This window comes from Lissotriton helveticus, chromosome 10 (assembly GCF_964261635.1).
Source record: "Lissotriton helveticus chromosome 10, aLisHel1.1, whole genome shotgun sequence".
NCBI classification, from domain to species: Eukaryota; Metazoa; Chordata; class Amphibia; order Caudata; family Salamandridae; genus Lissotriton; species Lissotriton helveticus.
The window spans coordinates 687,276,239-687,297,742 of NC_136071.1; the positions used below are offsets into that span (position 1 = coordinate 687,276,239).

The 21,504-nt window shown below is 42.1% G+C and overlaps 1 protein-coding gene across 3 annotated transcripts in view; it reads left to right on the top strand.

Moving 5' to 3' along the window:
• ACTR3B (actin related protein 3B) overlaps positions 1-21,504 on the top strand; it is a 584,122-nt gene that overhangs the window by 61,878 nt on the left and 500,740 nt on the right. For all 3 annotated transcript variants that reach the window (XM_078663241.1, XM_078663242.1, XM_078663243.1), the window contains exon 2: positions 18,190-18,245. In XM_078663241.1, coding sequence (XP_078519367.1) covers positions 18,190-18,245 — 56 coding nt within the window. The remainder of the gene's footprint in view (positions 1-18,189; positions 18,246-21,504) is intronic.

Consider the following 21,504-nt stretch of genomic DNA (forward strand, 5'->3'; position numbering starts at 1 on the left):
GTGCAATGTGAATTGTACCTATATAAGGGCATGAATCGGGAAAATTCACTCAGAGCCTAAAACGCCAGACAACACCCACTCCACTTTCTTATGTACGACATTACTAAGTTCTACACTCAGTAAAACATATCTAAACATGATGTGTTAAACCCCCCCAAAATACATAAAAAATGCATTGGTACTGGTTGTACACGAAAAGAGCATTTGTGCTGTACGCATTTAAAGCAATGTTTCATTCAAAGCATATAGTTTGACATTTATAAATGCTAGCCGAATGAATCACAAAAATATATTTATGAAATGGCTCTTAATTACAGAAGAAAAAGTCGAGACCATTCTATGGCAGATAAAACTGTTTGAATGTGGACAAGGTCAAATATTGTCTCTTCGAAGTTTTTCAAAGAATTTCTAGTTCTCTACGAATAGTTCTACTATGAGCAGATTACTTTGTGCCAAAAAGTGAAAAAATACAAATTTGGAGAAAAAAAAGAGTTCCAAAGTTAGAAACTTTGTTTTGAAAAATGAAGGTCGAATTCAGAGTCTCCCAGAAAACTGTGTGCCAACTCAAAAGTCAGTGTTATTGTTAGGGGAAAACATCAAGTCTTCTACGTTTGTAAAGAATTTGTCTACCATTGTAGGTGAAAGTTGGATTACCTTGTTAAGAAGATCAATCGAACATAGATGTGAAGCATCGCCGTCAGCGTTGGTCGTATTAGCAATGTTCGAATTGGGTACCTGTGCGCCACTTTCCTCTCGTACCTCACCGTCAACATTTTGCCTCTGTGAGATCTCAATGAATGCCGTCATCAGGATTGGTAGCCGTTGGGGACAACACAGTGCATGAGCTGTTACTGGTCCAAGCACTGTATCAACATCCGTTGGCAGGACTGATGGTAGTTTAAGACAGATGTCTAACCCGCATTCTTCTCTGCATAGCAGGCATCATAGAACAGGTAAGATGCAATCTTGCCATATTGGTCTAAATGACATAAACCATGTGGTATTCAATTCTCTTAAACGAGTTAATCCCAAAATGTGGACTATGCGATTACGACACTTCATCGCCAGAAGAGTGTTCCCCACTGTGAATTGGGTATCGCTGGTGATTTGGCTTGCCATATCGGAGCAATAGGAGCAAAAATAGTATCCCTGCTGCGAGTCCCAAAATGAGAGGCAGTCCGCCAAACACAGAGTGCATGAAGTTTGGAAATATTCCTAGGACTGCTTGAAAAGGTGCTAACAGCCCCGAAAAAACCGTCTTAAAGACATGTACAATACCGCTCGTATCAGACATGTTTAAGATACGACTTAACATTTCTGAGAAATGTACAGGACAGTTTGTAGTTAATAGTGTGTGTATCTCTGCAGAAGTCCTTGCGACTTGCAAATCATCGGTTTCTTTGGCCGAGGTCAATGGCACAGTTTTTTTTAATAAAAGATTGGCTTTCATTCTGCTCAAAGTATCAATTCGTATAGAAGAGATGTTCAGTGAAGGCCATAACGGCGACTCCCAGTCTGTCTTGGTTTTTGGAAACAATACTTGCATACAGCAAGTGAACTTGGCTGACACAGTTACGAGATAGGCTAAACCTGGCAGCATGCCACAGCAGCTGTGATCATTCAACATAATGTGACTTCCATTAGAAAGCTGCCTAAAAATTGGATCAATCACTGCAGCTGGGGAACCTTGCAGGTGGCAGGATAAGTTATTAGAGGAACCAACACAGGCTCCGTGTTGGTTTATACCCTGACGTAGGAGAGAACCGCTTAGTGCGTTTTCACAAGTCTTGCCACTAAGGAACACTTCTTTCCCCCCACTCCAACATCTGTGCATGTATGGTAATTCCCAGGATGTCTTGATGTATTCTTTACCCAACCTTTCATATAAGCCTGCTGGTATATGTTTTAGGCAATGCTGAAAATGGAAAATTGTAACAGGCAGAGTGATTGTACCGTATATTATCCATTCTGTTGCTGGTTTCTCAGAAACAGTTAATGACAATCTTTCCAGTTTTTCAATGCTCAGCACCGTATAGTCTACTCCCCTCTGTGCCAGTGTGATCTGTTTATCTGTGAGATTAAATTCAGAAAACAGTGACATGGTGTTAATTAGACGCCAAGGCACATAGTCTGATCGTAAGTTTTGTAACTTCCAGCCCAATAGCATTATAGAACGTAGTTGCGACTGACCATGTTGCAGCATGACCAAGTCCTGTTCCATTATGTCTATGGCAGAGGATACTATGCTGTCCAAAGAATATATCCTGGATGACATAGTCATTAACCCATTGTCAACTACAGAGAGAGATTTCTGTAAATTAATACGGTCAATTTCTCGTATTCGTTCTGCAGTCTCTGCTAGAGTAATCTTCCATGCTTTATTATAAGCAGCATAGATACCGGCGTATATAAAACGTTTATGACATGGTTTAGCAGGTCCTTGTAAGAAGTCCCTCAGGTCAGCGCCATCAAGTAAAGATAAGTGCTGTTTTACTTCCTTTAGTGTAGATTTTTGTAGCCACTCAAGGCACAGTTTCCCTACACTGTATGATGTTACTATTCCTGGATGCTGTCTCTGAACATATCTTAGATCTGGCCTAGTGAATGTGAACCCTTGTGTCTTTTTCACGAATCTATCTTGACAGGTGTTTGTGTCTTTGGGCCAGATTAACCATTTTTTCCAATCTGGGTTTGTTCTGTTGTGATGCAAAATAGTATGTACGTCGACCTCCCCCTCTGAAATGTTTTTCCTATCAGGTGGAGGTTTAGGTATGGACGGTTTGTTTAAATTCTTGATCTTGGCTAACTCAAGACAAAATTTCTGTTGAACAGTGTCATTTAAAAACATGATTTGCTCTGGGATGATGCAGGTTCTAAATAAAGCTTCTAATCCCTGCACCTGCCAATCTTTTGTGCCCCAGACAGTTTTCGTCTCAATGTTGTCTTTCCAAAAGTCAAAACTTAATGTAGACAGCTGAGCATAAAAGGCTGCAGAATAAATTTGCTTGGTATTTGTCAACAAACTTTTCATTCCTGTCTTATTTACATTCTTAAAGTAAAATGATTCTGGATTTGAAACATTAAAACCTGAAAAGTACGGAAATCTGTCAGAAAAATGTTTTTGAGCTTACCTTTGGTGGTGTAGGACAATGTTCCCATTGGTTATAAGTTAATAAATTTCTAGGATTTGCAGATTTATGCAAGAAATGATGACCATAGTGATTATAACAATACATTTGTTCATAATCTGATGAACCATCTAAGTATTCATGATTTGTAAATTTTGCAGACATTTCTAAGTCTGACGCCATATTATTAACAGTCTTGAAGTCCCAATCATCAGAAAAGGTACTAGATTAAACAAAGTCACTCAAGGAAATCTGGAATTGGTGTAGAATCTTCAACAGCTCTGACTGGCCAAAAATGTCATAATCAGTTCTGGACCAAGCTATACCACCAGGTATAGGAACGGATGTGATGTTCACTGATGACAAGTCTCTTTGTTCATGATGAGATGATTTGTGTGGCTTGAGTAGTAAGATGATGTTCTTACTTGCTGGGTTCTTTTTAACATATCTTCCATTTATCAGCATTCCCAAAGTAAATACAAGAACCAACCAAAGTAGGAGAAAAAGTACATCCAACACAATCCAAAGTTCAATCCATAGTGAAACCAGATAAGTCTTTTCCAGTGGATGAAACATTTCTGTTGCTTGTTCTTTAAAAGTTATTTTTGCTGGCGTCGTTTCAGGTTCGCTGGGATCCTTGGAAAATGTATCTAAGTTAATGAAATAGCCAGAGGCAGTTCTGTCAATTGTTGGGATTGCATCAGGATTCGTTGAAATCGCTGGAACCACTTGATCACTTGTTACATTTGTATAGTCAGTTGCTATTTCATTGTAGACAGGCGTTTCTTGACGAACTGTTGTATGGGTCTCAAGAGGCACAAGTTCCATGGCTTTGTTGCATAGTCCTTCTTTTTGCGCTGCAGATTCTTCAAAGGTGATGAGTCTAACAGTTTGAACGTCTTGGATAGTAGCTAGATTATGGCGTCTGCTACGTCTTTGGAGTCCACTTGGCCTACTACTTATGATCGGCCACATGATGTGGTTTGACCAGGTTGATTGACACAAACCTGTTCTCCTTTTTACCAGCAAGGGGCGGCAGTAAAACTGTTCTTGATCCGTGGATGGCTAAGACAGGCACAGGTTTTCTGTAAGAAGGCCCAAATTCCTTCTTGTCCGCAATCTTTTCTTTGACTAGATCCCCAATCTTTGGAATCCAGGCAGGTCTTGCTGGGATGGATGGTTTCTCTTCGGTGGTTGTTGGCTTCAGGACTACGTTACTCTGTTTGGATCGTATTTCATTTATGTCCTGCAAAACAGCCAAACGATCTTTGATATCAAAAGGTTTTTGTTCCACCACTGAACTGTGACAATCGAGGTCCTGCACAATCATTCTAGTTCCAAAAAGGATTTCATATGGAGTAATACCCCCTGGAGAACATCTTGACAGATTTTTACGACTACGTTGGACACTTATTAGATGTTTGACCCACCCGTCACCCGAGCCTAATACCCAAGCTGTTATAGATTGCTTTATGTCCCGTTTTTTTCTCTCCACTACCGAATTTACCTCAGGATGGAATGGACTAGAGTACCGCATTGCAACACCCAGATTGGCCATGGCCTCCTTGTAAGCTTTTGAGTTAAACACAGGACGCTGGTCAGAATGTAGCGTGCCGACTGCGTATGTGCCGATAAAGACTTGAGAATCTTTTATAACAGTTATAGCGTCAGCCGAGTGCTGAGGCCACATCCAAATTAATCTTGTCTTAATATTTGTGGGATTGCTTCTGTCCATAGAGACGTCCGCCTGTAGATAGTCTGATGCTGTCTAACAATGGTGCCTGTACTGAGCTGGCTATGTTATAGACAGGTATCTGGCGGCGTTCTGTGCTGCGATCTCTATTGCGATACAAAAGGGGATGATGGACGGAGCGCTTGAACAAATCAAACACTCACCCTCAGTCAACTGATCTGGGTTTAATCCATCACCATTCTTTAGTTCACTCAGCCACCCCAGTTCAGACATGGCTATATGCAAATCAGTCTGACCCTGTGCCTCGTGGGAACAGTCCAGCCCGAACTGCCAAGCCATGTCTTCCCTGGACCGGAAACAAGCATCCTGGGACCGGTTTCGGATTCATAATCCTTACCAGCCAGGCTATCTTGAATCCAGGGCCAAGTGAACAAGGGACTCACGTCTGAGCATACCCTGCCACACTTAGGGCGAACAAAGCGATACAAAAGGGGATGATGGACATTGCTCACTTTGCCACTGGATTCAAGCAAGCCGGGCTGAAGACGGCTGGAATGCCAGAAACCGGTCCTCGGAAGCTTGTTTCCGGTCCAGGGAAGGCATGGCTTGGCAGTTCGGGCTGGACTGTTCCCATGAGGCACAGGGTCAGACTGATTTGCATATAGCCATGTCTGAACTGGTGTGGCAGAATGGGCTAAAGAACGGTGATGGATCAAACCCAGATCTTTTGACTGGGTGTGAGTGTTTGATTGGTTCAGATGCTCCGTCCATCACCACCCCCTTTTGTACCGCTTTGGCCGCCATAAGTGTGGCAGGGTATGCTCAGACGTGAGTCCCTTGCTCACTTTGCCACTGGATTCAAGCAAGCCGGGCTGAAGACGGCTGGAATGCCAGAAACCGGTCCTCGGAAGCTTGTTTCCGGTCCAGGGAAGGCATGGCTTGGCAGTTCGGGCTGGACTGTTCCCATGAGGCACAGGGTCAGACTGATTTGCATATAGCCATGTCTGAACTGGGGTGGCAGAATGGGCTAAAGAACGGTGATGGATCAAACCCAGATCTTTTGACTGGGTGTGAGTGTTTGATTGGTTCAGATGCTCCGTCCATCACCACCCCCTTTTGTACCGCTTTGGCCGCCATAAGTGTGGCAGGGTATGCTCAGACGTGAGTCCCTTGCTCACTTTGCCACTGGATTCAAGCAAGCCGGGCTGAAGACGGCTGGAATGCCAGAAACCGGTCCTCGGAAGCTTGTTTCCGGTCCAGGGAAGGCATGGCTTGGCAGTTCGGGCTGGACTGTTCCCATGAGGCACAGGGTCAGACTGATTTGCATATAGCCATGTCTGAACTGGGGTGGCAGAGTGGGCTAAAGAACGGTGATGGATCAAACCCAGATCTTTTGACTGGGTGTGAGTGTTTGATTGGTTCAGATGCTCCGTCCATCACCACCCCCTTTTGTACCGCGATCTCTATTGCAGCCTATGCAGTTAATCACAAACATGTGAATGTGAGCTTTCATTCCTGGCCACCAGTATGTCTTTTTAACAGTTAGAATTGTTTTTGAGATCCTTTTATGTATCAGTCCCTCTCCCAAATGTGCTTCGTAAATCAAAGCTACTCTACGTTTCCTGTTTGGAATCACTCCACCCCCCACTCCAGGGATTTGAGCAAAAGGAACGGAGTTTGCATCAATTATGTATGGGTATTTGAGTGGAAATGTATTAGGTAACGCTGCACCACTGCCTTTGCATGAAGCATTGACAGCTAGCATTATTTTGCAGTCTATTTTCGTTTTTGAACAAGTGATTGCAGCTACGGAAGCCGTTTGCACAGCTGCCTTCGCGGCTTCATCAGCCAATGAATTCCCTTCAACGTGAACGCCATCACGTTGATGACTCAGTGTATGTATCACATGAGCCTTTTGTAGTTCTTGTCGTAACTGAACTACTTGTTCCCAAAGCAACTTATGCTTGATTGTGCCACCTTTTGCATCTTTGAAACCGTTTTGAATCCAATTCTGCAAGTATTCATTGTAAGGTTGAACGCAGTAATATGAATCGCTTGTAGTTCAGCTTGCTGAGCTGTACAATCTCCTAGAGATTGAGTTTTAGTGACCATTGGTCTGAATTTGGCAGCAAGAGAATTAACCCATTATATCCATCTCGGATGTAAAGCTTTTGCATTCGGGATGCTCGCTTTTGTCACTGCCTCTAAGGCAGGTACAGGAGTAACGACCATTATGCGTTTTCCCTGTGCGAGGGCTCTCTCTTTTCCAACTGCAGTTTGAACCTCTGTCAGAATTTTTTCTGTAGAAGTGAATTTCCTTTCTGCTTGTGTGTATAGGTGTGATTTGTAAGCTATAGGTACTTTTGCTCCTTCGTTAAAGGTTAAGTACGTGAATCCGCATCGTCCTGGGATGATTCGGATCACTAAGTTGCGTTCTTTTACGCATGTTTGTAAATGTTTTGTTGCTAACATGTCTGTTTGGACTGAACGCAAAATTTCAGTGGGTTTTTGAGTCCAATTAACTGTTTTGAAATCAGATTTGATTAATTCGTAGAGAAGTTTAACCCTTTCTGCATAATTTAGAATGTAGTTCTTCAGAAATTTAGGAAACCTAGAATCGACTGTAAGTTTTTCAGTGTTTTTGGAGTTTGGAGCAGTGCACATTTCTCTAGAAAGTTTGCTCCCAGGCTTTTCCCTTCACTTGATAACTCATATCCTAGAAACAGGACGTGGAGGTCGGCAATTCTCGATTTCTTGAAATTAAATTCATACCCTTCAGAGGTGAAGCCCAATATTATGGAGTTCACCCTGTTCCAGTGCCTATCCAAATCATCGTCTGTTAGATAGATGTCATCGACATATGATAATGCCTCATCATCATAGGTTTGTATCAACTCTGTTACTCTGGCTGAAAATAACCCTAGACTATTCTTGAATCCCTGAGGGAGATGACAGAAGTGACGCTGTGTCCCCATAATTGAGAAAGCAGTAAAGTACCTGCTTTCATGTGCAATGTTTTGACAGATGAAACCGTTAGAAATATTATATTTTTTACGCACAATGTTATTCATTAGTGCTGCACTGTGTGCATTTTGTACTTCAAAGGTTTTGCAACAAGAGTTTATATGACTGTAATCCAAAACTAGACGATGTGTATTGTCTGGTTTGGAGACAGGAAACAAAGGATTGTTCGTAGATGAGGCACATGTTTCAATCACCCATTGGTGATTGAACCCAAGTTCAATCACCAAGTTGATCAAGTTGATCTAGGATCTACCTGACCTGTTTTTTAGCTTCTTGCTTAACTGGATACTGCCTTTGTGCAGTTGGTTGAGTTTTCAATTGGATTTTATGGCAAGGAGAATCCTCATCCCATCCTACATGATTTTTGTATAATGCTGGAGCCTGGGCTACTGCCCATTTCCTGGCACAAGAATATTTCAAATGAATTGGAATATGATTGGAGAAGGCTGGCATAATGATGTCTTCGCCATGTGGGCACTCCCTGACAAATTCAGGTGTCCAGTCTTGTTCAGCTAGAAGAATGTCATAACCCTGAGAGAGCTTCTCCCAAAAGAGTGCTCTTATTTTTCTAATTATGTCCCCCTCCATCCGGAGTGTTACTTCATATAACTTATGTGGGACACTAACCCTGGTATATGCAGTTTCAACTTGGATGTAGTTCTTGCGAGCTATGGTGACTTCTGCTGCACTGTCCAACATTGTCTGAGCCCACTCCCCGTTCTTGAGTTGTGTCCTCAAGATCCTCGGCATGTTTGATCTTTAGACCAGCTACCTTCTTTTTGGTAAATTGAGTTTTCTTATTTTTCTGAACGTGTTGATCTTCTTTGGACTTCCGTTCTTCCGTTCTTCCTTGTTTTCTGACCGTCCTCTTCTTTCGGATTTCTGTGACAAAGTCTGAAGTGTACGAGAGGAACGTGTATCAGTATCTTGATATCTATCAGATTTTCTCAAATTATCCCTATTCCTGAGGTTGTGCCTCCTTTCAGAGGGCTCCTTTTGAGGAGACCTACCTCGGGAGTGAGAACGCTTCTCTTTAGAAGTTTGTTTAGTGTTCTCCCACTTCTTCTTAGGAGGAGTAGGAGTGTTTTTAATAAAGACCTTTTCAGGACTTTGAGTCAGCTGGGGTTTCACTGGTGTACCACCCAAACTGTCTCTACCTAGTTCTTCATAGGATTTTTCAATTATTCTGGCTAGTTCCTGAGGTTGCCCAGTTACATAAAATTCGCTTAATTTCTGGCAGATCGCCACGGATGCTGCTTCACCTTTAATATTAGCTAATATTATTGTTGAGACCTGTTTGAAATCTTTCAGTAATTTCATACCTAGATTTAATGCAGGCTCTGCCCAGTATTCATTTTGAATCTGTTTCAGGACATCTGGTATTACCGCCATGGACGGAACACCATGTGTTTTAGTGTAGATTGCAGCGAGGACTGTACAATGTATACAACACAAAGTAACTATGGGTCGAAGAATGTGTCAAAATAAGGAATGAAGTGTGTCCAGATGAGTCAGAGTGTGCCTAAGGTAATTGAGAAAGCACACAACCATATTCCAGGAGTGAGTTGCGAGCCATCGGCTTTTTATACAGCTCAGATCTAAGTCCAACTGGGGATACAGTTATCAGTAGATCCAAAAAAGCAAGAGATTGATGATTATACTCTATGGTGAATTTGAGAAAGTTGTTACAATTGTTCAACCATGAGTGAAAGTTCATGAGATCAGACACATCACCCCGTCAGACAACCAAAATACCATCTATATACCTCTTCCAAACCCGTATAGATGACAAATACGGGTTTGTGATGTTTAGTGCATAATCCTGTTCGAATTTATGCATGTAGAGGTTCGCCAGGCTTGGCGCGAAAACGCTGCCCATGCTGGTGCCTGACGTCTAAAGATAAAAATTATCCTCATATTGAAAGACATTTTCTTTCATAGCTAAGGATGCAAGATCCATGATCAATGAGACTGGCGTGATGGAATCTAAATTGCTAGCATTAAGGAGTTGTTCAATAACCTCCAGTGTCTCATTTTGTGGGATGGAGGTATAAAGCGACTCCACATCAAAGGACACTAGTTTGTCTGATGTGGAGTCGAATTCAATCTCAGGTAATAACCTTAGTACATCTTTGGTATCTTGTAGGTAAGACGGCATGACTCGTACCAACGGTCTCAAAAAAACATCCACGAAAGAAGACAAAGGTTCCATTAATGAGCCAATGCCCGAGATTATAGGGCGTCCTGGGGGTGGCCGCTGTGCTTTATGAATCTTTGGTAAGACATAAAAGTATGGCATGATGGGATGTGTTCTGCAAAGATAACTGCTTTCCTTGGTGGTTATCCAACCTTCCGCGAGGGCTTCTTCAACCAGATGACCAATCTGTGTCTTCAATCTGGGTGTGGGATCTTCCGGAAGGCGTCGGTAGGCATGACTATCACTCAAGTGTTTAAGGCACTCTGCCCTATAGGTAGTAGTGTCCAGTAGAACTGTGGCTCCACCCTTATCTGCCGGCTTTATCGTGATGAGTTACAATACAGCTTTTCCTTTTTGCGCCTTATTGTACAACACTAAGCCCACACTGATAAAGTGGCAACAACTTGGACTCTCCACTGTGGGAAGCGGTTCAAAGGATGAAAGGGCGGCAAAGGACGAGTAACTGATGGATTTCTTTTCCACTTAGTGCGATGTCTGGTTGTGTGCTTTCTCAATTACCTTAGGCACACTCTGACTCATCTGGACACACTTCATTCATTATTTTGACACATTCTTCGACCCATATTTACTTTGTGTTCCATAGTTACTTTGTGTTGTATACATTGATGTGATGAGGGGACTGTAACTGTGTGGTCGCTAAACATTCCCTGGGACCCTCCTTTATTTCTTTGTTTTTTACTAGCGAGGACTGTACCCCAAGTGTCGCAGTCCTCCAGGTGTGGTGCGATCCCCATCTGTAAACAGATTGTTAGAATTCTGTGTTTCTCATGAGGAGTAGTATCAGGAAATACTGCCTCGATTTGAGTAATCTTTTGAGCTATCCAGAATGGAATTTGTTCCCGTTTTGCGGGTAATTTACCAATGACTGCATAGTCTGTGGTGTCATTTTATTTGTGTTCCTGTGATAAGGGACATGTTGTGGAATCCTTATAGGAGGTTGGACTGTTAGAGTGTGCATGACATATTGAACCAATTGTCTATGGATTTTGATTAGTTGTTTAAGTTGAACTAATAATCAGCGACGGCCCATGTAGGGCGTTCCGCCGGGTGGTGACTTGGGGCGGGTGGGATGTAAAATACGGGAAACGGACGATTACAGATAAGTAACGTAAAAAATAAATAAAACAAATGTTGTTGAGCGCGCTGCATCGCATTTTGCGTTGCAGCGCGAGCAACGAAATTCGTTTTATTTATTTTGTATGTTACATACCTGTAATTGTCGTTTCCCGTATTTTACACCACCCCACCCTGCCCCTCCCCGCCCCACGTCACCGCCCGGCCGAACGCCCTACATGGGCCGTCGCTGCTAATAATTCATCATCCGACATTTCTTCAATGGCAGGATGTGGTGTAGCTGGCTAATACCGGCCATGTTGCTCCTGGTCTACCTAGTGGACCGAGCCTGGTAGTGTGATTTATGTGTTTTAGGGCACCTTAAAACCAGAGCGCGTGCTCTTAGTATGTTAATGGAATTTCAATATCCTCAAAAGGAATGTATTCAGTTGGTGGATCATCTTCTTTGTAGGAGTGAAACACATGTGTTACCGGATTTGCTTCAGGGAAGATAATCCATGAATAGAATACTTCTGTCTGATGATATTCATGTGCCTCTATCACAAAAATTACCCTACCACCTCTTGATTATAGGCCATTTTTTATAAGTTTTATAGTGAAGGCTTTCCTTACATTTTCTGGAATGCTTATAGCATAATCGTCGGCTTAATTGTTGGCTTCATTGTCGGCTTATAGCTTCATTGTCGCCAAGAGCTCGTACAGCGTTTTCAGCTGCAGCTCCGCCGGCCCCAGGATGTACCTCGTTGATGTTTTTGTTTAATGAAAGTTTGCAGAGCAAGTTTCAAGGAAGCAAAGATAAGGTGCGCAATATTTTGGAACATTGTATCCTTCAACGTTGAACAAACCAAAAACTAATACATAGGATTTTCGTCCTACTCAGCTATGGGGGATATTTTATCCTTTTACCCCCTCCAGACGTCTATTGGAGTTTTTACGGAAGAAGGGGTCTCTGAGCAAAGCACGACTGAGTTACTTTAGTATCTAGCATTAAATTAGTGCCTTACCAAACGTTGGGCGCCATGTAGTGTAGTTCCTATATTCCCAATAGGCTCTGCGCAATGGAATAATATATCCTATAGATTAGACCTAGAACTGAGGTCGACCCGGTCTCTATCGAATTGAATTGAATTGAATTGAAATTGAATTGAATTGAAAATTCCAATTGTATAGCGCATAACCACCCGAAGGCCTCGCAGCGCTAGAGACTGAATTCTGTGTGCGACTGCAGGGAGGGATTAGTGCGCTTTTGAGAACAGATGGGTTTTCAAATCCCTCCTAAATGACATCAGGTTGCTGTTTTTCCTGAGGGACAGGGGCAGGGAGTTCCATGCCTTAGCCGCTGAATAGGTGAAAGAGCGGCCGCCCCATCTGGCTCTCTTGATTTTTACTTTAGTTGCCAGGTGCAGTGAGGCTGAACGTAGGGATCTAAGTGGCACATACGGCGGTATTAGAGGGTACAGTACTGCCGGGCCAGTTTGATGAAGGGATTTGTGCAGGATGCACATGGCCTTGAATAATGTTCTTGAGGCCACTGGAAGCCAGTGAAGCTCCTTTAGGGCAGTTCTCGCCGACTGCCAGCGAGGAATATTAAACAGTAGGCGGGCGGCGCAGTTTTGAGTGACCTGCAGTTTTTTTGTCACTGTTGCCGGGGCCCCAAGATATAAAACATTTCCGTAGTCCAGGCGGGAGAGAATCAGGGCCTGGACCATGACCCTCCTCGCCTGGAATGGGAGCAGGGGGAGCACTTTCCGGAGCATTTTCATTAGCCCCACGCATACCGAGGCAGTGATAGTAGCTTGGGACGAGAAGTCTAGCGCTCTGTCCAACCAGACTCCCAGACTCTTTATCTGCTCTTTAGGAGGAGGGGGAGTACCGAGACACAGAGGCCAGTCATCCAGGAAGGAGGTAGGGGAGGAATTACCAAGCACCATGATCTCGGTCTTCTCCCCATTAAGCTTGAGGTGGGAAAGTTGCATCCACCCCGCTACAGCCTCCAGGCATGGACCCAAAGTGTTCGACGAACCCCCCTCGTGGTCCAAAGAGACCACGAGTTGAGTGTCGTCTGCGTAGGTGACAATACGCACACCAAAGGGGAGAACGATCTTCTCCAGCGGCTGCATATAAACATTAAACAGCGTGGGGCTCAGGGAGGAGCCCTGAGGAACCCCACAGCTGAGAAGATGCTTTGATGATGTCGCCTCGCCTTCAAATACCTGGAAAAAGCGTTCCTCCAGAAAGGAGGTCAGCCATAACAGGGCCGCGCCCGACACTCCCAGGCCACTCAAGCGATGTAATAGTGTGGCATGGTTCACAGTGTCGAACGCGGCACTGAGGTCCAAGAGTATGATAGCTGTTTTACCACCCTGGTCCATTATGGCTCTCGCTGCCTCTGTAACCGCTAAAAGAGCGGTCTCAGTGCCATGTTGTGGGCGAAACCCTGTTTGGGAGACCTGAAGCAGTTTATTGGACTCCAAATATTCCCCTAATGCTTTGTTGATATGCCTCTCCAGCAATTTGCTCATCCATGGAAGCAGCGAGATAGGGCGAAAATTGGATAGGTTGTTAGGATCCAAATTCGGTTTTTTTAACAGGGCCCTTACCATTGCACACTTCCAGGCGACTGGTACAGAGTTGGAGGTAATGGAGGTGTTAAGAGCCTCCAGCAAACAGGGGCGGATGGTGTCCATTGCTTTTACTAAGGTCTGGGGAGGAGCAGGGTCATTTGGAGATCCTGAGGTGACCTTCTGAGCAAGAGAATCTAATGTATTAGGGTCCAGGAGAGGGAAGGTAGCCAGGGAGCAGGATGGAGACATATCGAATATACTAAACTTAATAGTGAATGCCAGCTAGCACAGAGGTCACTAGAAACTTTCTCGAATACACAAGAAGGGATTAGTTTCCGACAACTACATAAACATGACAACTTTGTTTTCCAAGAAAAGAAATATATCTCTCAGAGTCGCGAAAACAATAGATAAGTATTTCACTCAGCCAAGCTTCGTTTCTACAGAGTTAGCAGAGAAATAGAGAGACGGGCGTTTTCAATAAAAAAGGTTTATTGAACAGTCTTCTTTCTCATGCAAGAGAAGTGAACTGCTACAATTGTTAGGCAGACTGCAAAGTATAATGCGTACAGCGTAAACAGTAATATGAAATAATACTGTAAGAGCATTGTATGGTTTCTAAGCCATATAAAAATACAATACATACATAAATAACATAGACTAAAATACTCAACTGGTGCTTCTAAAATACGCCTACCCCAATGTACCTAACCTAAGTCTAGTACGGGGGAAGAAGTAAGTATTGTGTAGCATAGGTTTAGTTTTCTTTGCCAAGAAATCCACCAAAGGTTTCTCTAGGTTCTAATCAGCTCTATACCTTAATTAGAATGAAGGAGGTCTGGTATCTCTGTCTCAGGACTCGATTTCCCAACACCCCGCAAGGGGAGCTTGGAAACACTGGAGCTGGATTCTCGGCAGGAGAAGGGCAGCCTCATGATCAATGAATGCGTCAGCTGGAGAGTCGGCTTCCTTCGGCACTTGCTGTAGCGAGCTGCGTCGGACAAATAGATAGTCGAACTTCTCCAAACCACCGTAGTTTGCTATAGCAAGTGAAGGAATATTTATACCTTGAAGGTGTTTAAGAATGCCACAGTTTGGCGTAAAGTTGGGCATAAGAACGCTATAATGAACCCCTTGGGAATAGTTGTTCATTGTAAAACTAACTGAGTTCTTCGAGAAATCAATATTCAAGCAAGGGGAAGTCCATGACGCTTAAGCGATTTTCCAAGAAATTGTTGTGACGTTTGGTACGGGTGGAAGTAGCCATGCCTGTTTTTGGGTAGCATGGGCTATGCCTAAATAAAGGATCGATTTCTATGCCTATATTAGGGAAATGTGAATTGTACCTATATAAGGGCATGAATCAGGAAAATTCACTCGGAGCCTAAAATGCCACACAACAATAGGTGATGTGAATTCTTGGGCTAATGAGGTGGAAGGGGGTAAGGCTGCCAGGGAACTAACTGAGTCCCTAGATAGCCTAAACCTCACACAACACATTCATACTCCCACGCACATCAAAGGCCATATACTCGATCAAGTTTGGTCTATCAACCTCACCCTTCAGAATTTAGTAATTCTCCCTCGTGGTCAGATGGTCAGATCATCATACTATTCGTTTCACTCTAAGTGATATGACTCTGCCTAAATTCTCACCTCATCTAAAAGGCATTTCCAGAAATTGGAACCACATAATAATGAAAGCCTAATGTGAAATGCTAAATCATGAGCAGCCCACAAGTCAGGACAATATAGACAGCTTTGAGAGGGAGATTGCCAATATGCAATTGAACGCTAATGACATCCATGCCCCTATACAGGTTAAAACATCTTGTGTTAGGCGGCATGAAGCATCCAAATGGTTCACAACTGACTTAAAAAGCTAGACAGCAATACATTGTTAGCTTCATGTCATATAACAAGGCATTCTAGAGGCAAAAAGAGCATTTTGTACTAACAATGTACTCAATTCAAATAACAGCACTAAAGGTATTTTCAATATTGTAAAGGAGTTATCTAATCCTGATCGTATGACCCCCACCTATCATTGCCACACAGAAACTATGCAATGATCTGAATTCCTTCTTTGTAGACAAAATTAAAATAATTCAAGAATCAATTTATTCTAGTAAAAATGATGAGGAGGAAGAACCGTTGAGCAATACAAACTCGGCTTTTCTGGACACTTTTCCCTGCCTAAATAAAGAACTTCTCTATGATCTATCAAATAAAGGTAAATCATGCTCCCCCAAGGAGGTATGCCCTCTCCATGTACTAAAATCTATCTACCTTGAATTCCCAGAAAAAAATTCTTGCCCTTCTGAGCCTCTCCCTGATCCAAGGTACTGTCCCGTCAGTTTTAAAAGAAGAAGTGGTTATCCTGCTGAAAAAAAATGCAAGGCATTGATCTGCTGAAGCTAGACAATTAGAGCTCTATATCTCTCCTTCCATTCCAAGCTAAACTATTGGAGACGCATGTAGCTAGATCGTTTTGCTCCTTTATAGAGGAAACTAGTTTTCTAGACACCCATCATGCAGGTTTCCGTCCATCCCATTCCACCAAATCGGCTATACTCTCCGTCATGGATGTTCTAAAAGGAAAGGCGGATGAGTACTGCACGCAGGCTCTGATTCTCTTAGACCTGTCTGCAGTCTTCGATACCGTTAACCATTAAATACTGATGGATGGTATTGCTGCAGCTGGCCTCAGAGGCGCTGCTATGAGTTGGTTCAAATCTTTTTTAGAGGACCGCAAGCAATCGGTGTGGCTCTCACCCTACAAATCCGGTACTGTAAATATGAGTTGCGGAGTTCCGCAAGGCTCCTCTCTTTCCCCGATTCTCTTTAATGTTTATATTTACTCACTCATATCTAGACTTCGTCAGATAGGGATCAAGATTTACAACTATGCTGACGACATGCAATTGATCTTTACCATTGATGAGTCAACAAAATCAGAGGAGTTTCTTAGCAACTCCATGCTATTCATCAAGAACTGGATGAATAGTAATCAGTTAAAACTGAACTCGGAAAAAAACAGAAATCATTATCCCCAAAAACAAATCTTACATTGCACTCCTGCACACTGCCCCGTGGAGTTAGGCTCTGCACCCACCCCAAAGACTACAATTAAGAGCCTGGGCATACAGATAGATTCGGATCTCTCGATGAGTATGCAGATTGGTTTGTTTGCCTCTGCATGTTTCTTCCAACTCCGGGAAACTGCAAAAGATCAGAAGATTTTTCAGCAGAGAGGCCAGCATCCAAATCACTATTTGCCTACAAACCTGAGACTTGAAATGGACTATCTGCGATTCAGAAAGATGCTGAAGACTTGGCTTTTTACTCAAACGCATAATTAGATTGGACTTCCTGATAACGGTCACGACGTAACTAAATTCAGTGCCAAGAGACCTGCAGGTGAACGTGCGCTTTAGAAATTCACAATAACATAACGGTACACCAGTACAGGAATGCGAGCAGAATGTCCAGTGGTCAAGTAAGGAGTTGGAAGGCTGAGGAAGTAGCGCCTTGTGCAGTCTGCATTTGCAGATCAAGGAAAGAACCAGAGTTCTCTAACGAATGAGGACTGAGGTGGAAATGGGAACAGCCAAAGAGGAAAACAACAAAGTGTAGGGAATCAAGGTTGAGTGACGAACTGGTTCAGAAGCAGAAAACAAAACAAGTAGGGACATTGGTAGATACCTACCCAGAGGTTTTGAGAGTTTTATATACTAACACTGTCCTCTTTGTTCTGGAAGTTCTGTCACCAAAACTGGAAATGTAACCACAGTATCTCTTATGATAATTTCCATGTCCTGTCTTCTGAAGTTTCCATACCTGACCTCTTCTGAACTTATATGAAGACTTCAACCACGGGCCCTTGTTATTTGTTTTTAACTACTATTTCTAACAGACAAACCATTTATAGTATATACAGAGGGAGCATAGCAAAGTGGGAACAGGTCAAACACCACTATGGACTCCTAGCAAAGCAATATCTACTGACCTGGTTTTGCGTAGAATTCTAGTTTCAAATGAAACCGGAAGCAGACATTGGGTAAGAAGAATATCGTGTGCTATTCCAACATGTAACATTACATTTTTGCTAAATTGCACATGTTTTGCAGCTTACCCTTGGCCAGGTGTGCTCCCATAGATATTTGTACTCCAGTGTAAATGTGAAAAAAGACACCCCACACTCACCGTTGTGCAGAGGCATATTGGTTAGTGTCACACTAAATTGTCATGTTTTTGCGTGAGCATGGCCGCCGACATCATCAAAACATAACTCTGCAAATATGGTGATTTGCAATTGTTCCTTGTTTGAGGAACACAGAGCTGCAGACTTCCATGCAGAACTGCATGGTTTTTAGTACATCTGTACCTAAGACTAAGGATAAATACTAAAAGTTCGATTTATTTTCTTACAGAGAGTTTCAGAGTGCAGACCAAGTCATTTCTCAACCTTCTTTCTTTGTATTTCAGATACACCAAGCTGGGCTATGCCGGCAATACCGAACCACAGTTCATTATTCCATCATGTAAGTTATAATTTCTACACCCATTTGTAAGATCATTATTTAGTTTGTCATTGTTTTGGCCTCATTAGCAATTTTGATTCAACTGCCCCTTTAAAGCTTGGTGGTATGTAGGTAGAAGGAAATGTCTTTCTACCGTTCAGGCAAGTTTAGCACTGAACCATGGACAAGTAATAAGCCGCTTCACCAGGTTCAGCAGCGATAAGTCAATCTCTGCTCCATCCCACATCATTGAATGCCATCTCTGGCAGCAGGGATGCCAAAAGATTTGATCCACTACAATGCATCTGAGAGGAAAAATGGATGGAAGTGCTAGTTGTAGCAAGTGTAGCATTTGTGGTACATGGTCTCTGCTCCACTCCCAGTGATCAAAGACCCATATGAACCCCCCCCTGATCTAGAGCATTCATGAAAATTGAGGGAGGGTTCACAGAGATAATCAATTGCAAGGTCTGATCTACAGAGCACCATCTATTTCTAGCACCACATGCAGCCATTTTTGCTGGGACCCTGCCATACAGAAGACAATTCCTGGAATTAGTTCAGGTGCCAGGATGAGTCTGGCCAAAAGATTTACTCATCTGAGTGATGCCCCAAAATAGTAATGTTGGGTTGATAAGCAGACACATCCAGGTGGCATAATTTATCATATCAACTGGTTCAAATATAGAGCATCTAGGCTGTCTGTGGGGTAAATATGCATGATGCTAAAGTAACAGTAGAGTAAGGCAGAATTAATCAATGATTACAAATATTCCGTAAAATGAAACAAAGTGGAGTAATGTAACTGTAGCACCAACATGTTTACCCACATTTTAGTTTAGATTTATTATTCAAAGGGTCATTTGACAAAATGGGTGGTACACATATAGCTAATGAGAGTTTCTAGTTGCCTTTAGTGGTAAATCTGCCCTTAAAATTAAAGTATAATTGTGGGCTGCTTGTCTGATCTTAATGATGTACTTTGTTTATATGGAAGCTGCATACGTGTATTTTTCCACTATGTTATCCATTCACTGTATTTTCACCAGTCTGCTGTAATTATTACCAGTGATATTTACTACTTCAAGAAGTACATGCCTATAGGAAACTGCCAGGTGGAGTGCTGATCTTGAGGCACCCCTCAGTTTACCATTGGTGGCAAATTATTTTTTAGGGAGGCCACTGTATTTTTTGTGCTTGAAAGATTTTGTAGAATTTCAAACATTAATGTAAAACAATTTACAGAAATAATGGATTACTGAATTGGTGAATATACCTCTAACATGAATTAACCAAAATAAATTAGGATTAATATTCAGTAAACATTTAAATACATATGTTATAAGAAGAACTACCTAACACATATACTATCCCAAAAACAACTGAAGGTCATTTAAATGTATAAGGTTCTTGTAAAAAATGTGAGATGCCAACAAAGAAGAAAGCAATTTGGTGAAACAAAGCTGAAATGATACAGAGGTAATGTACAAAGCAACAATGGTTTTCTCTGTTGCTGTTCAATTATACCTGAGTCATTAATTTATTATTTTCAATTATCTACATTTAAATACATGTTTGCACTGGTCAATAAAAATGTCATTTTTATACTCGTCAATGGTGCATTTGTATACTTTAATAGTTTTTTAAATATCAAACCGAATAAAGTTATTCAACAACTACTCGTCAATGGTGCAAATGTCACTTCAAAGTTTCCCAGTACAGTTGCAAATTTACCATGACCTTTGCAAAATTGCGTGGCATAGATATGTTAACTGTATCTGGCGTTGATCACCTCTATGGCCAATACTTTATTGGAAAGAGTTGAGATTTTAAGCAGTTACATTGGGATTGTGTGTTAATTTGATTAAGCAGAACAACTGATGGATGGCCGAATCTAGCTTTCGCTGCCCTTTTCTCTAAAGTTATAAAATTGGGAAGAATAAAAAATTTTTATCCCGAGGACTCTTGCAGCCAGATCACTTGAAAACTAATTAAGAAACGAATTGAGATCATGTTTACTAGCAATGTTCCAAGAACAAATCTGTAAGAGTTGTTGATCACCGTTGGTATGAGCAGTGTTAAAATTAGGTGCACTGAGCTCCTGTGTCTGTACTTTTGAGAACTGGGCTACTCTTGGATGAGTGCATTTCCTCTGACTGATCAAACGTAGAAGGATATTTCTCTTTGTCCACTTGAGCTAATGAGATGCCCCACTGCCCCAGCTCTTCTTTCTTGGCTCAGATTACAGGCACGATCTCCTCTGCAGACCATGTTGTTCGAGTTGACTCCTCGTTCCTGTTAAGAGGTATGCTGAAGGCACTGTAATGAGGTCCGGAAAAGATCCTATTCTTTTTAACAGATTCGCCTGTTTAGAACATCCTGGAGCCCCCTTCATTGATATAAAGGAGTGGAAACCTGGGCTTAATTGGGTGACTCAGGATTACACTTTTGTTTTTGAACATGAACACATTGATTTTGACTGCCTTGGTTTAAATGGCAGTGAGGATTTTTCCTGTGATGGTTTCGGGAACTGCATTTATCAGGGATTTAGCAGTGATTAGAAATATATAATGGTACTTCGACCATGAATTACGTGAAGAAAATACATTGTTTTTATGAAGGTGACTGTCCTTCCCTGCTACTACTTGACAGTAAGTTGGAACTTTGTTAAGATCAGAACTATGTGTTCCTGTCTTGAGAAGTATAGCTTTGATCATAGGCAAAGCATTGGCAGGTTTGGATGACAACCGAGAGGCCCCAGAGTAGGCTTTTGATACATTCAGAAAAATGTGAAACATTTTTTGCTTTCCGGATGTATTGCTTGCAACAACGTTACTTGCTTCTTTATTCTTCCCTTTGTCTAAATTTGTACTTAATCTTTTCAGCCACCGTTTGCTTACACAAGTCTCAAAATGTACTTTTGAACAATCTTCGTTGGCATTTTTAGCCTCCTCGGTTTTTGGGTCACTCCCTGTTACAGGCATTGTTCCTGAGTGAGCCGGATTCAATTAAACTATTTCAATATGAAGTACATTTATTCTGGGAATTTCGTCTAAATTCCTTACTTAGTTTGCTGCTCTCCATATTCCAGGAACTGTTAATGGGTTATAAAACCTTTGAGGAGATGCTGATATTATTGTAGAATTATTAGAAATTTGGTCCTGGGATTTGTGCAGTGATAAAAGATTATGCCCCATTCAGCCACTTTTTTTCCATATTCAGGAGGAGTTTAGTACAAGTTCTGATTTTAAATGTGAACATATTTTTGTGGGAAGAAGTT